This window comes from Podarcis pityusensis (assembly GCF_964106645.2).
Source record: "Podarcis pityusensis genome assembly, chromosome: 1".
NCBI lineage: Eukaryota > Metazoa > Chordata > Lepidosauria > Squamata > Lacertidae > Podarcis > Podarcis pityusensis.
The window spans coordinates 105,226,165-105,238,661 of NC_138028.1; the positions used below are offsets into that span (position 1 = coordinate 105,226,165).

The 12,497-nt window shown below is 41.5% G+C and overlaps 1 protein-coding gene across 7 annotated transcripts in view; it reads left to right on the forward strand.

Annotated features, from left to right (window-relative positions):
- Window positions 1–12,497, forward strand: part of FMNL2 (formin like 2) — a 190,876-nt gene that overhangs the window by 119,989 nt on the left and 58,390 nt on the right. For all 7 annotated transcript variants that reach the window (XM_081006209.1, XM_081006207.1, XM_081006211.1 and 4 more), the window contains exons 3-6: window positions 3,892–3,972; window positions 6,526–6,602; window positions 9,539–9,622; window positions 11,645–11,797. In XM_081006209.1, coding sequence (XP_080862335.1) covers window positions 3,892–3,972; window positions 6,526–6,602; window positions 9,539–9,622; window positions 11,645–11,797 — 395 coding nt within the window. The remainder of the gene's footprint in view (window positions 1–3,891; window positions 3,973–6,525; window positions 6,603–9,538; window positions 9,623–11,644; window positions 11,798–12,497) is intronic.

Below are 12,497 nucleotides of genomic sequence, written 5' to 3' on the forward strand. Positions count from 1 at the left end.
TCTGTATTCAGTGCAGATCTCCCTGGAGTGTATTTAGCCTTCACAGTGATCGGAAAACTCCAGCAAAAGCTCAGACTTCCAGATCTCTTCATTTGCAAACTGAAATGAAACAAAAGGAGTTGAAAGAGTTCTGCAGAGAGGAAACGAGAGTGGAGGGAATGGCTTTGCAGACAGTTGTAAACAAGCTCGAGCAAACAGTATTCCCATCTGAATAATGTGCTCTCAACAGCCACTATTTTAGAATAGTTATCTTGTCTGCTCTAGGGAAGTTGGCAGGAAAGTCATGCTTTCGTTATATGAGTTTCTAACTAACTATTACATTTTATGGATTATGCATGCCGGGTTTATGATTCAGTGAGCAGTTCCCACATGGTTGGTCAAAGAAGCTTTATGCACCAGAGAGCAATAATGTGAAACTTTCAATTTCTTCTGTTAGCTTCTTTGAAGATGATTTTCACATTGCAGATGATTCATGGAAACAACAATTCTAACTCATTTGAACCACTGTGCCATTTCATCAGGTGTGAGTGACCTTGGCAGTTATGCCTATGGGCAGCAACAATTTCAGGGGCAATGGCAACACTTTTTAGGAACCTAAGAAGAATGTGATGGATCAGGCCAATGACTCATCTAGACCAGCATCCCGTTCTCTCAGTGGCCAACCAGATGCCTGTGGGAAGCATGCAAGCGGGATCACACCCCCTTCCAGTAGTCTCTAGCAACTGGTACTCAGAAGCAATTCTGCCTCTGACCACTGCTATGGTCGTGTGTGTGTGTGTGTGTGTGTGTGTGTGTATTATAATATATCTGTGCCTACGTAATAGATTACCCATGGAAGGCTTGGACTGTTGCTCTGGAAAAGAAGCCCATTGTGTGGTTTATCCAAAAAGATGAGCATTTTGTTTACATCTAGCAATACATATTAGCAATTTGGGATGTTGGTGGTCAAGATACCTACCTGGTATTTAAGGTTGTTGATGATGTAATAATGCATAATAATAATACATGTAATATTTTAGGGTTTTTTTTTGCTGGTCTGTTGTATGCTGTGCTACTAAATTGTTTGGCTACTGTTTGGTTTTCTTCTTTTTGGATTCTTTTGGGCTGAAGAGTGAGAGACCGAATGCTTGAAACAATGGGAAAAAAAGTAAACAAGAATAGTGAAAATGGCAATGTAGCGAACATTTAATACTCTTAGTTCTTGAAATAAATTGTGTATCGCTTCTCTTCCTCTCATGTACAAATGCATTTTCCAGCTTTGACCATGGTTATAAGTTGTTGACATTAGAACTAACCATAAAAGGTACTATGGTTTGCTTTTAATGAGGCTTTAAATATCAAACCCTGCTGAAACTCTGGATTCAGTTCCTGGTTAGCATCAACCATGGCAGTGCCTTCTGTATTAAATTATGTAGGTCTGCAACCTAAAGGCATACTCTAAGGTTCTGTTCGGACATTATGCCTGAATAGGGAAAGGCAACATGGTTGACATCCTCAAGGTCTGTGCATCCAGCCCTGGCCCCAATGTACACAACCCCTACATACACAACATAACAAAAGCCCTACAAGATTAGACCAAATGCTCATCTAGTCCCGCATCTTGTTCCTGCAGTGGTCAACCAAATACCTGTGGGATGCCCACAAAGAGGACATGAGCACAATAGCACTCTTTGTGATCCCCAACAACTGGTATTCAGAGACATAGTGCATCTGATGCTAGAAGTAATATACTGTAGCCCTTGAGATTAGTAGTCATTCATAACCTCATTGTGGTAGAGACTTCCATAACTTACTAGCTGCTGAATGAAGACGTGCAGTGAAGGGGTCGTCTAGGTGTGTTTGGCTGAGCTTGCTTAGAAGTCTCCGGGAGAGCAGGAGCACTGCATTATCAGGGTTCCTTAGCACAACGAAACTTCTAAATGTATATCAGCCATATACTTTAAAGCCCCATTCAGAACTTTCCCTCAATATGGGAAGGTTTGTGGTGAAATAGGCGTGGTTGGCACATATGGGAATACTGGGGGCAGGGCTAGTGTTCATGGCCTGCAGACCCTACTTATGCTGCGTAACACCTGAGTAACGTGCCTTTCCATAGTATGTTGCTTTATGTGTGAAGAAAAAAAAGCGGAATCTTCTTCTAGAGTTGGCTTTGTTTGTTTACCCACATGCTACTCTTGATTATCTAGGTTGGATATTCAAAAAGGGTTAAGCATTTATTTTTCTGCTTGCTTAAAAACACAGACATATGCATGCACACATGGGGTGGGGGGAATGAAAGTAGCCACAGAACTATTCTGAGGAATTAAAATGGTGCAAGGTCTTAGCCAGTTAGTGCTGACCTGCAGCCACCTTATGCTGCAGACTTGCATAAGTCACGATTTCTAAGCATTTACTAGATTTGCCTTTCACATCGTAGTTCACAAGCTTTAGATTTCCACACGTGACTTATTTCTTTTTAATTATCTTAGTCCCCACTTCTCATGTGCTAGCAAATTATTAGGATGCATGGAACTATTCATAAAGGTGGAATGATGTGACAAAGGAAAAGGGATGTAAGTTATAAAGTATGCCAACAGGCTCAGTCATAAGTCGATATTAAACAGTGTAATTTGTGAACCACTGCTTTAAAGAAACAATGGATCTCTCTGTTTCAGTCTTCAGGATATGGTTATCAGTATTTAGCATTCACTGGGTGTTGATAATCGGTAGATATGAATATGATAAGCATATTAATGTGAAGGATTTGTTGTTGACATAAAATGGTGTGTGGTATTATAATTCAGCTTTATGAATTTAATCCATATTTACAGGAGATAAGCAAACACTTAAAAAAAATACTGTACCAAAGCAGCACATAGTGCTGGAATCATAGTCACGCTGTGCAGTTATGAGATTAGCATATGAACAAAAAGGAGGATTTTTGAAGCTCTTAGCCATACTACAGGAAACAAAAATGCAAATCTTATTGTAGGATATAACTCATGTTTATTGCCCACCCCCTAATATTCTTAAGAGGGTCTCTTCTTCAGTCTTCAGAGAGTGGCTGGAAGTGGGGAGGCAGAAAAAGGTCCTCCTTTCTTTCCACTCTGCAGTTTTAATCTGAAATCTTAGGCACAGTACTTCGCCCAGAGCTCAGAAACTGCTTGCGCTAATGAAATTCCTTGTCGCAAAATGCGCCTAGAACAATGGGAGTTTCGAACACTGCAGACTCATGAACATGCGGAACTGAAATGGACCAGAAATAGAGTAATCTGCCCATTGCTGGCTTGTACAGGACATGATCATGGATAATATTTGCTTTCTGTCAGTGATTTCCATTGTATTTGCAGATTGGCTACAGTGATGAATTAAACAGATTTAATAATTTTTGTTTATTAGTAGCGTTTCCCATTTCCTTTTCTCTTACTGTCCTATACATAATATTCTCATAGTTTAGTTTACCCTTCAAAGCCAGCAGCAAGTTGTAAAGCACAAAGAGGTGTTGAAAAAGAAGGAAGGAAGGAAGGAAGGAAGGAAGGAAGGAAGGAAGAAGACAGAAAATGAACTCAGAGCTTGTATGTTGAAGTTGGTAGTGGAAACCTCTCTTTCTCATGCAAAGCTTTTTCACGGCACACATAATTATCCTATGGTATTAATTGAAACAGGAGAAGGTGACAGAGCTGTTAACTTGCATAACTGTGGCTCATTTTTAATTATGACATGTTTAATTTTTTCAAAGCATTTAGACTCCGGGGCCTTTATTCCAGTTTCTGACACCTAACGAAACTGAAGATAAAATATTAATTAAATGAAAACAGCAAGCAAAGAGTGGCACGTTCAGTTATGGTATCTAGCTATAATGCATATCTAGTAACTGTTTGGATGGCTAACCATTATTCTTCTCCCCTACAGGAAAGATTTCAAGTCAAGAATCCTCCACACACATATATCCAGAAATTAAAAGGCTATCTCGATCCAGCTGTAACTAGGAAGGTAAGAGATTTTATTTTGTAAATGTTTGAATCCCACCCCCCCCCCCCCATTTTCATTTAGGAGTAGTATATAAAATCAGCCAAATGAAGCAGTTGACCAGGTGTGGGGAACTTTTGGTTTTTTGGATTTTGCTGAACTGCAGCTCCTCTGAAACAAGACCGAGCACGGCCAATTGTCAGTGATGATGGGAATTGTAGTTCAGCAATGTCTGGAGTGCAAACAATAATTATGTTGGAGATGAGAGGGGTTAACTTTTTTTTAATGCTGCCTACCTCTTCTATAGGGACGCGGGTGGCGCTGTGGGTAAAACCTCAGTGCCTAGGACTTGCCGATCGTATGGTCGGTGGTTCGAATCCCCGCGGCGGGGTGAGCTTCTGTCGTTCGGTCCCAGCTCCTGCCCACCTAGCAGTTCGAAAGCACCCCTAAGTGCAAGTAGATAAATAGGTACCGCTTTATAGCAGGAAGGTAAACGGCGTTTCCGTGCGCTGCGCTGGTGCTGGCTTGCCAGAACAGCTTCGTCACGCTGGCCACGTGACCCGGAAGTGTCTTCGGACAGTGCTGGCTCCCAGCCTCTTAAGCGAGATGAGCACGCAACCCCAGAGTTGGTCATGACTGGCCCGTACGGGCAGGGGTACCTTTTACCTTTACCTTTACCTCTTCTATGGGACGCGGGTGGCACTGTGGGTTAAACCACAGAGCCTAGGACTTGCTGATCAGAAGGTTGGTGGTTTGAATCCCCGTGACGGGGTGAGCTCCTGTTGCTCAGTCCCTGCTCCTGCCAACCTAGCAGTTCGAAAGCACGTCAAAGTGCAAGTAGATAAATAGGTACCGCTCCGGCGGGAAGGTAAACGGTGTTTCCGTGCGCTGCTCTGGTTCTCCAGGAGCGGCTTAGTCATGCTGGCCACATGACCCAGAAGCTGTACGCCGGCTCCCTCAGCCAATAAAGCAAGATGAGCGCCGCAACCCCAGAGTTGGCCACGACTGGACCTAATGGTCAGGGGTCCCTTTACCTTTACCTTTACCTTTACCTTTACCTCTTCTATGCACTGACCCTCAGCCCTGCACATTTGAAAATATGGAAAGCTTGCATGCTGGGGTACATTTTTGGGAGAAGGGCTCACTTCAGCCTTCTTCTAGACTTGTTAATGCCTTATGTGCATGGTGGTTTATATTTTTAACAGAGGCATTCAAACATGCATTCTTCTCTCTCACAGCTTTTTCTCCTTTCCCCCAAAGATAACCTTTGTAATTTTTATGTACGCTGCTTTGAGACTTAGGTCATTAAGTGCTATATAATTGGAAGCAAGCAAGACTTGTACCCAGGAAATGTCTAGTCAAAACTTCACCACCCGATTCTGCTGACATGATGGAATAAATGGGGCATTCTTTTATATCAAAAGACAGGTCCCATCAGGGTTCAGAAGAGTGTGTCTTCCTTGCATATTTTTTTAAAGTGAAAAGTTTATATTTCATTTTATAGTTGCATGGCTGGTTGGGCATTGAAGGATGTCTTTGCAGGTCAGTGGGCAAAGAACTGATGGGAATTACAAACCCAGTAGACTTCTGGCATAAGTTGAAATGAAAGTGGTTTGGCACAAGGTTCATGGGTTGCAGAACACAGCACCTGTAGGCTGCAAGTTAAAATCTAGTTTAGACCCAGTAGCACACAGGCAGGTAGCATTGTGCTTTAGGGATTGGTGTTCCATGAATCCTACCTTGTGGTTAGCAACTTGGAAGTTTAATTCTGCACTAGCTGGAGCTTTCAGAACATTTTCAAGGGTTACTCAGATAGAGCAGTTATCCAGTTGTGAGGTTATTGAAGTGAGGATTACTGAGGCCATAGCTGAGGAAGCAGCTGGTTGTGGACCTCGGCCTCTAGTGTTAGCAGAGATTCAAGGAGAACCTCCAGTTTATGCACCTGCTCCTTCAAGGGGAGCCTTCTAGAACAGGCTGTCTCTCTTAATTTCTGGATTTGGGAACTAACTGTCCACAGCAACTCAGCCTTATCAGGATTCAGTCTCAGTTTCTTGGTCCTCATCCAGCGCATCACGGCTTCTGGGCACTATTCTGTCACTTAAGCTTGTCCTGCTCTAGGTGGATTGGAGGGAGAGAGGGAGAGAGCACAATAAAACACATTTGCCAGGTGTGTACAGATCATGCAGTAAAATGTGTAGCTAAATGTAACTATTACCCATATAGTATAGTATCAGAGAGAAGGTTAAAAAGTCAGGATGAAATATTGGATAGCTTTGGAGAAAGTGTTGTGTAAAAGATAAATTTTGATTTCTAAATGTATTTCATATACTATAAGTTTATTTGTACTGGAAATTGTGTGTGTGTGTGCGTGTGTGTGTGTGTGTACACACACACACACACACACACACACACAACTGGTTGTCTGATTAATAGAGTAATTCTTCAGAATTTAAACTTAATATGCATCTTAATGACTTATGTATTCCGCCTGTCATGGGAGTGTGAAGGTTTTATATACTATCTACCTGAATCTAAATATCACACTCAGGCATTGTTTTCTCTCCTTGCAAATTATAGAAATTTAGGAGAAGAGTTCAAGAATCTACACAAGTATTACGAGAACTAGAAATTTCTTTAAGAACCAATCACATTGGGTAAGAATGATTTTTTTTATTTTACCTTTGTTGACGTTTGGGCAAAAGACATTTATTGCAACCTGTCTAAAGCTTCCTTGGCCCAGCTGTGTATCTTCATGGCTCAAATGGAACCATGGTTCAAATAGTATTATGACTGTGGGTTTTCAAGCTTTGCTATAGGAACTCTTTCCTCATTGGCTTACCTGCTGAGGTACTCCTAAATATCTGCCATTGACTCCCTTGTGTTGCAGAGCATTCTGGGACATATTCCAGAGAATGCACAGTACATATAAGTACTGGACAGGCCTGCGGGGCCTCATTGTCATGCATCAACTGAATAATCTCATGAATATGTCAGACCTAGACCCTGCAGTCATGATCTGAGGCCCTTCTTCATATGCCTCCTCTGTGAGAGGTCCAAACAGGAACAACATAAGAGCAGGCCTTTCCTACAGTGGCTCTCCTCTTGTGGAATGCTGTCCCCAGAGAGACTCACCTGGCACCTTCTCTACATATCTTTAGACGCCAGGTGAAAGCATCCCTCTTCTCAAAGGCCTTTGGCTAATTAAACTTTCTGTGGGCTTCCTATTGAGGAAGCCATTGTTTTTGTTTGTTACTATGGTATGTATTTTTATGTTTTTATATTGTAAACTGCCCTGTGATACTTTGATTGAAGGTGGTATAGAAATTTAATAAATCATCATCACCCATGGTGGGTAAAAATGTTTTTTTTCTGGGTGCCTTGGTTTCATTTCATTTTTAAAAATTAAATTATTTTATTTTATGAATAATATTAATTACAAAGAGTTAAAGTAAAAAGATAAAGAAATAAAGAAAAATAATCTATAAAACCTTTTTAAAGGCAGAGAAAAACAACAATAACAATATACCTCAACCACCATTACAGATCTTTCCTTTGGGAACCCTGAGAAGCTTTTCAGAACCCTCAGGGTTCCCTAGAACACAATTTGAAAACCACTACTTTGGCATATTTTTCTTTCCTTCAAGGCATTGTGACTTTGTGATGTGGCCTGGTTTTGCATAAGCGTTGTGCTGCTCAGGCAATGAGAATTTAGAGACACACAATTCAACAACTGCAGTGTTGCTTCAAAAGAGAGCTGCATTTAAAGTGTGTTGGAACACGCCCCCCCACCCGATCTTTCACAAACTATTTTTGTTAAAAGTTCTGGCTCTCTTTCTTTCTCTCTCCCCCTCCCTCCCCCACCTTTTGCAAAGCCCGTTTGAAGTGAAATTGACCATGAAATACCAAAGCTAGGCCAACATTGCTAATACATAGTTGGCAGAGCAGCAAATGTTTAGGCAATATCTTTGAGATGACATGCCAATGAAGTCTGTAAGCAATTGTAGCAGTTTTGTCATCAGATGGACGTCAAACTTCAGTAATATTTCCCAAACTAAATATGCAGTAGAAGTTGTCAGTATATCATCTTTTACTCTTTTCTTTTATGGAAACTTGCCCGAGAGTTAACTTTTTAAAAATGCCAAGCGAAATTTATGACTTACCCTAATGTCTTGCCAGATGTTAGCTGTGACTGAAGTGAGAGACTATTTCTGCTAAGTTCATTAGGACTTTGAAGTCAGTGGCTGCTGTGAAATTCTTTTGTGTGTGTCAATGTGACTATTAGCTTGAGCTAATTGGTTGTGTGCAGCTATCCGTACCTGTACACATGAATCCTTTGAGACAGAAAATGGCTTCCTTCCATATGTGGTGAAATGTCAGCCGTACCATGCACTCCTGGTCCCATCCATCGAGAGCATTGCTTCTTAAAACTGTGACTGATAGCTCAATCCTATACCTGTCTACTTAAAAAGTATAAATGGGCATCCCCACTTAGGCTGTATGTGATTACAGCCTAAATCACTTGCTGTGAAATAAACACAGACTTTGGGCCATCAGTATTCTCCCTAGCCTTTTCTTTCTTCACTCTCCCCACCTCCACCCCCTGGCCAATTTCCCATAGTTCCCAGTCTGAGGAAGGGTCCTCAATAAGAAGGCCTCTGCCTAATCTATGTCAAATGAAAATCCATTTTGAAAGATTCTATACTGCTGTTCATGTAGTATATACTAGGGCAGTGTACAGCATGATAAAAAGAATATTGCATTAAAATAAATCAGTACATACAAATTCGGAATCACTGGTGTGGTTGCTATGGCTCGGGTCCAATTATCCCTGCAGAAAGACCATTGGAAGTTCAAAAACTCATTTGTTTCTTGAGATTTGGGGGTATAATCCAGTTAACATGATATTTGCTTGGGTTTTGCCGCCGTGTTACTGTTGACCAACTTTCTCTGTTAGTGCATTTCCAGGTTTTTCAAAACGATAAAATATCCTTGGCATTACATTTACATAGAGATGGCAGAAAGCCCAAATGATGCTTGCTTTACTGCTCAGATGGTTAAATTAAAATAAGTGAAATACCTGGTAATTGTGCTGACCTCTAATGATAACCTCAAAATCTTGACTATTTTACCTTGGCTCTGAGCACGTGCAATGGCCTTGTGATTTGGTGACACCATTCCATTCCATGCTGAAAAGTTTCTGAGAGAGAAATTACTGTATTTTTTGCTCTATAAGACGCACCAGACCACAAGACGCACCTAGTTTTTGGAGGAGGAAAACAGGAAAAAAATATTCTGAATCTCAGAAGCCAGAACAGCAAGAGGGATCACTACGCAGTGAAAGCAGCAATCCCTCTTGCTGTTCTGGCTTCTGGGATAGCTGCACAGCCTGCATTCGCTCCATAAGACGCACACACATTTCTCCTTACTTTTTAGGAGGGAAAAAGTGAGTCTTATAGAGCAAAAAATACAGTACTAGCTTTTGCAAAATGTGTTTCTTTTCTCCTGTAATTACTGGGTTCTTTTTTTGTGTGTGTGCAGACTTGCTTGCACAAGTACAAATATGCTGATCTCTAATGATTTCCCCTAACAGGTGGGTCAGGGAGTTTTTGAATGAAGAAAACAAAGGCTTGGATGTTTTGGTAGAGTATTTGTCTTTTGCACAGTATGCAGTCACGTAAGTAAGACCCGGCTTATGCAAAGCAAAACATTACAGTGTAGAGTGATTTGCTGTTTTGGCCTTGCTAGTGCATCACAGTGCACTAAAGCTTGAACACCCTTTAGTGCAATAGTTTACCGTTCTAGCAATTGATGGTGTTCCAAAGATTGCTGCCAGAAATCTCTTCTTTGTGGGGTTACACAATGCACTGCTTGTCTTAGTATGTTGTATCAGCAGCATATAGGAAACACTGGATACCGCACTTGTTTGTTCCTCTATCCTGAGATGAGTTCGGCCTTCTGCATCTTTGTCCAAAGTAGATAGTTCCATACCTTCAGAACATACCCATTCAAATGTTCCATGGAAGCAGTTAAAGCAAAAGCACAAGTGAATTGTAGACCTCTTAGGGACACAGGAAGCACTTTTGCCCAGTATTGTCAAGTCTTGCATTAGTTGTCCAAGGTCCCGAACAGTAGTTTTCCCCATCACCTGCTACCTGAAATCCTTTTAACAAGAGATGCCAGTGCTTTGAACCAAGGATTTTCTACATGCAACACATCTACTCTGCTGAGCAATGGGCCCTTTCCAAAGCTTTTATAGCTCTAATTTCCCTAAGTGAGATTTCATATCTTAAAATGCAGTAGGTTCGCAGTCTTACCACGGCTGAGACCAATGAGTTCCACTTGGTATGCTGTGGCAGAACTGCAGAAAGTAGAACCACTTTGCAGTCAAGCTTCTTCTTGCCACTCTCAAAGTTTTTGAACTGGCCATGAAAATGCCTACAATAAGATGATGGCAGTGGTGTGATTGCTAGTACTGGGCAGAAACTGGGAAGCACGAGTTGTCTTATGGAGCTACATGCTGTTAGCTCCCCATGAGAAATCCCCTTGCAGTGCTGATCTATCGGGGAAGCAGGGGAGAAGAAGATTGGCCTGAACTGTGCTTCAGTGTCCTGTTTCGCCTCTGTGCTGTCCAGCCCTGAATGTTCTGAAGCAGCGATGGGGAGCCTGGGGCATTCTGGATGCTGCTGGACTACAACTCCCAGCATCCCTGACCGTTGGCTCAGCAGACTGCGGCTGATGGGAGCTGCAGCCCAACAGCATCTGGAGGGCTTACAGATTTCCCATTTCTACTTCAAAGGATCATGAATTCAGCAACGGGCAAACAAGTTTCTGCTTTACTTGCAGTTCTCCTGGTTCAGGACCTCAGGTTCTTAAGACGAAGAGAAATGTGATTTGGTTTTTAGGACATATACAGACAAAGGTGCTTGGGAGAGACAGTTGTTTTGTTTGAACTGGAACAAAGTTAATGGCAGGACATTACTGATTTGGGGGGAAAGGCACGTTGCAGGAAAAGAAGTGCTTGCTTTAAATACTTTCACCTCCCGTACTGAACCAAGAGCAAGGCGTTTTACTTGTCGTTTACTCTTCCCTAACATGGCATGCGTAGAGAATAACCTCAGAGCATATAAGAAGGGAAGAGATGGCTCCACTTTCAAAGAGCAGTGCATCGAGTAAGGGCTGGGGAAAAATAAAACAAAGGAAGAGCAGAAATGATTACATTAAATGCATTGCATATGTTTGGAGTTTGGTCTTGGCCATTATACAGGGATAGATTTGAAACTAAATTAGAAAGCAAAGCTAATTGATTTTAAAAAATAAAATAAAATAAAAATGAAGAGAGCCCTGGAGACTTGTTTTCCTCCAACGAATCAAGCAGTTTTGAAGTTAGAAAATCTGGATAAGGTTGTAAGATTCTTTCTCAGTTCTATCTGCACGATGGCCCTCTCCCGGTTTCTCAAGATCCAAATTTACTGTGAAACGTACGTGTAACTAGCACTCTGTTTTTAGCTCAAGGGGAAATATGTTACAGTGCGCTCTGTCACTGTATTGTTGACTGTAATCAGCTGGGACAGAGTAAATCTGCAGATGTTCAGCAGCAGGAAGGAAAAAGTTGTCTACGTCTCTCTCTTCTTGCTTACTTTCTCTTTTCCGTTTTTGTGTTTTGCAAACCTGCATTGAAATGTTCATTTCCGTTTAGGTTTGACTTTGAAAGCTTGGAAAACAACATGGAAAACTCAATGGATAAATCTAAGCCTTGGAGTCGATCCATTGAAGACCTCCATCGAGGAAGTAACCTCCCCTCTCCCGTTGGCAATAGCATTACCCGCTCTAGCAGACATTCTACCCTACGGTAAGAAAGCACTCCAGGGCTGGTGGCTCCAGGGAACAAGATGGCGGCTTCATGCAGGAGAGAATTCAGTTGAATATTACATATTTTGAGATTGACACCAACCCTCATTATACAGTTTACATATTTTGACGACTACTTAGCCAAACTTCACTGGCTGTGCTTAATTAAATTAAAAATTATCTGAGGAAGCTAATTATTTATATTGTTGTGAGCCAAGTTTGTAGTTTGCGTGTGGTGTTTTTTTTTATTTTGCAGGTGATTGCTTGGCTAATAATTAGCATGCCCCTAGGAGTGCTTTTTTTTTGGTGTTGTGAAATTAACGGAGCGATAAGGCTGTTGTCCCATACCCGCTTAACACGTTCCTGCTGAACTCAATGAGGCTTCCTTCAGAGTAGACACCTGTAGAGTCCTTCCACTTTGAAGAGTCGTCTGGTTACATTTCTAAAGCAAACAGCCTTTTGGAGAGCTCTTACTACCCTCTGGCATGGATATACCAAAGAATAAATAAGTACTCAGAACTAAAGAATAAATAAATACTCAGAATGACCAAGGCTGGCAAAAATCTTTGAACTATTACATGCAAAACCCATTACTTGTGATATTTACTATATGGAGGAGGGGGAGGAGTGGAAGCCCATTAGGTGGATCCTCCCAACAGTATCTAAAACCAGTCAATTTATTTTGACTCCTGAGGCAGAAA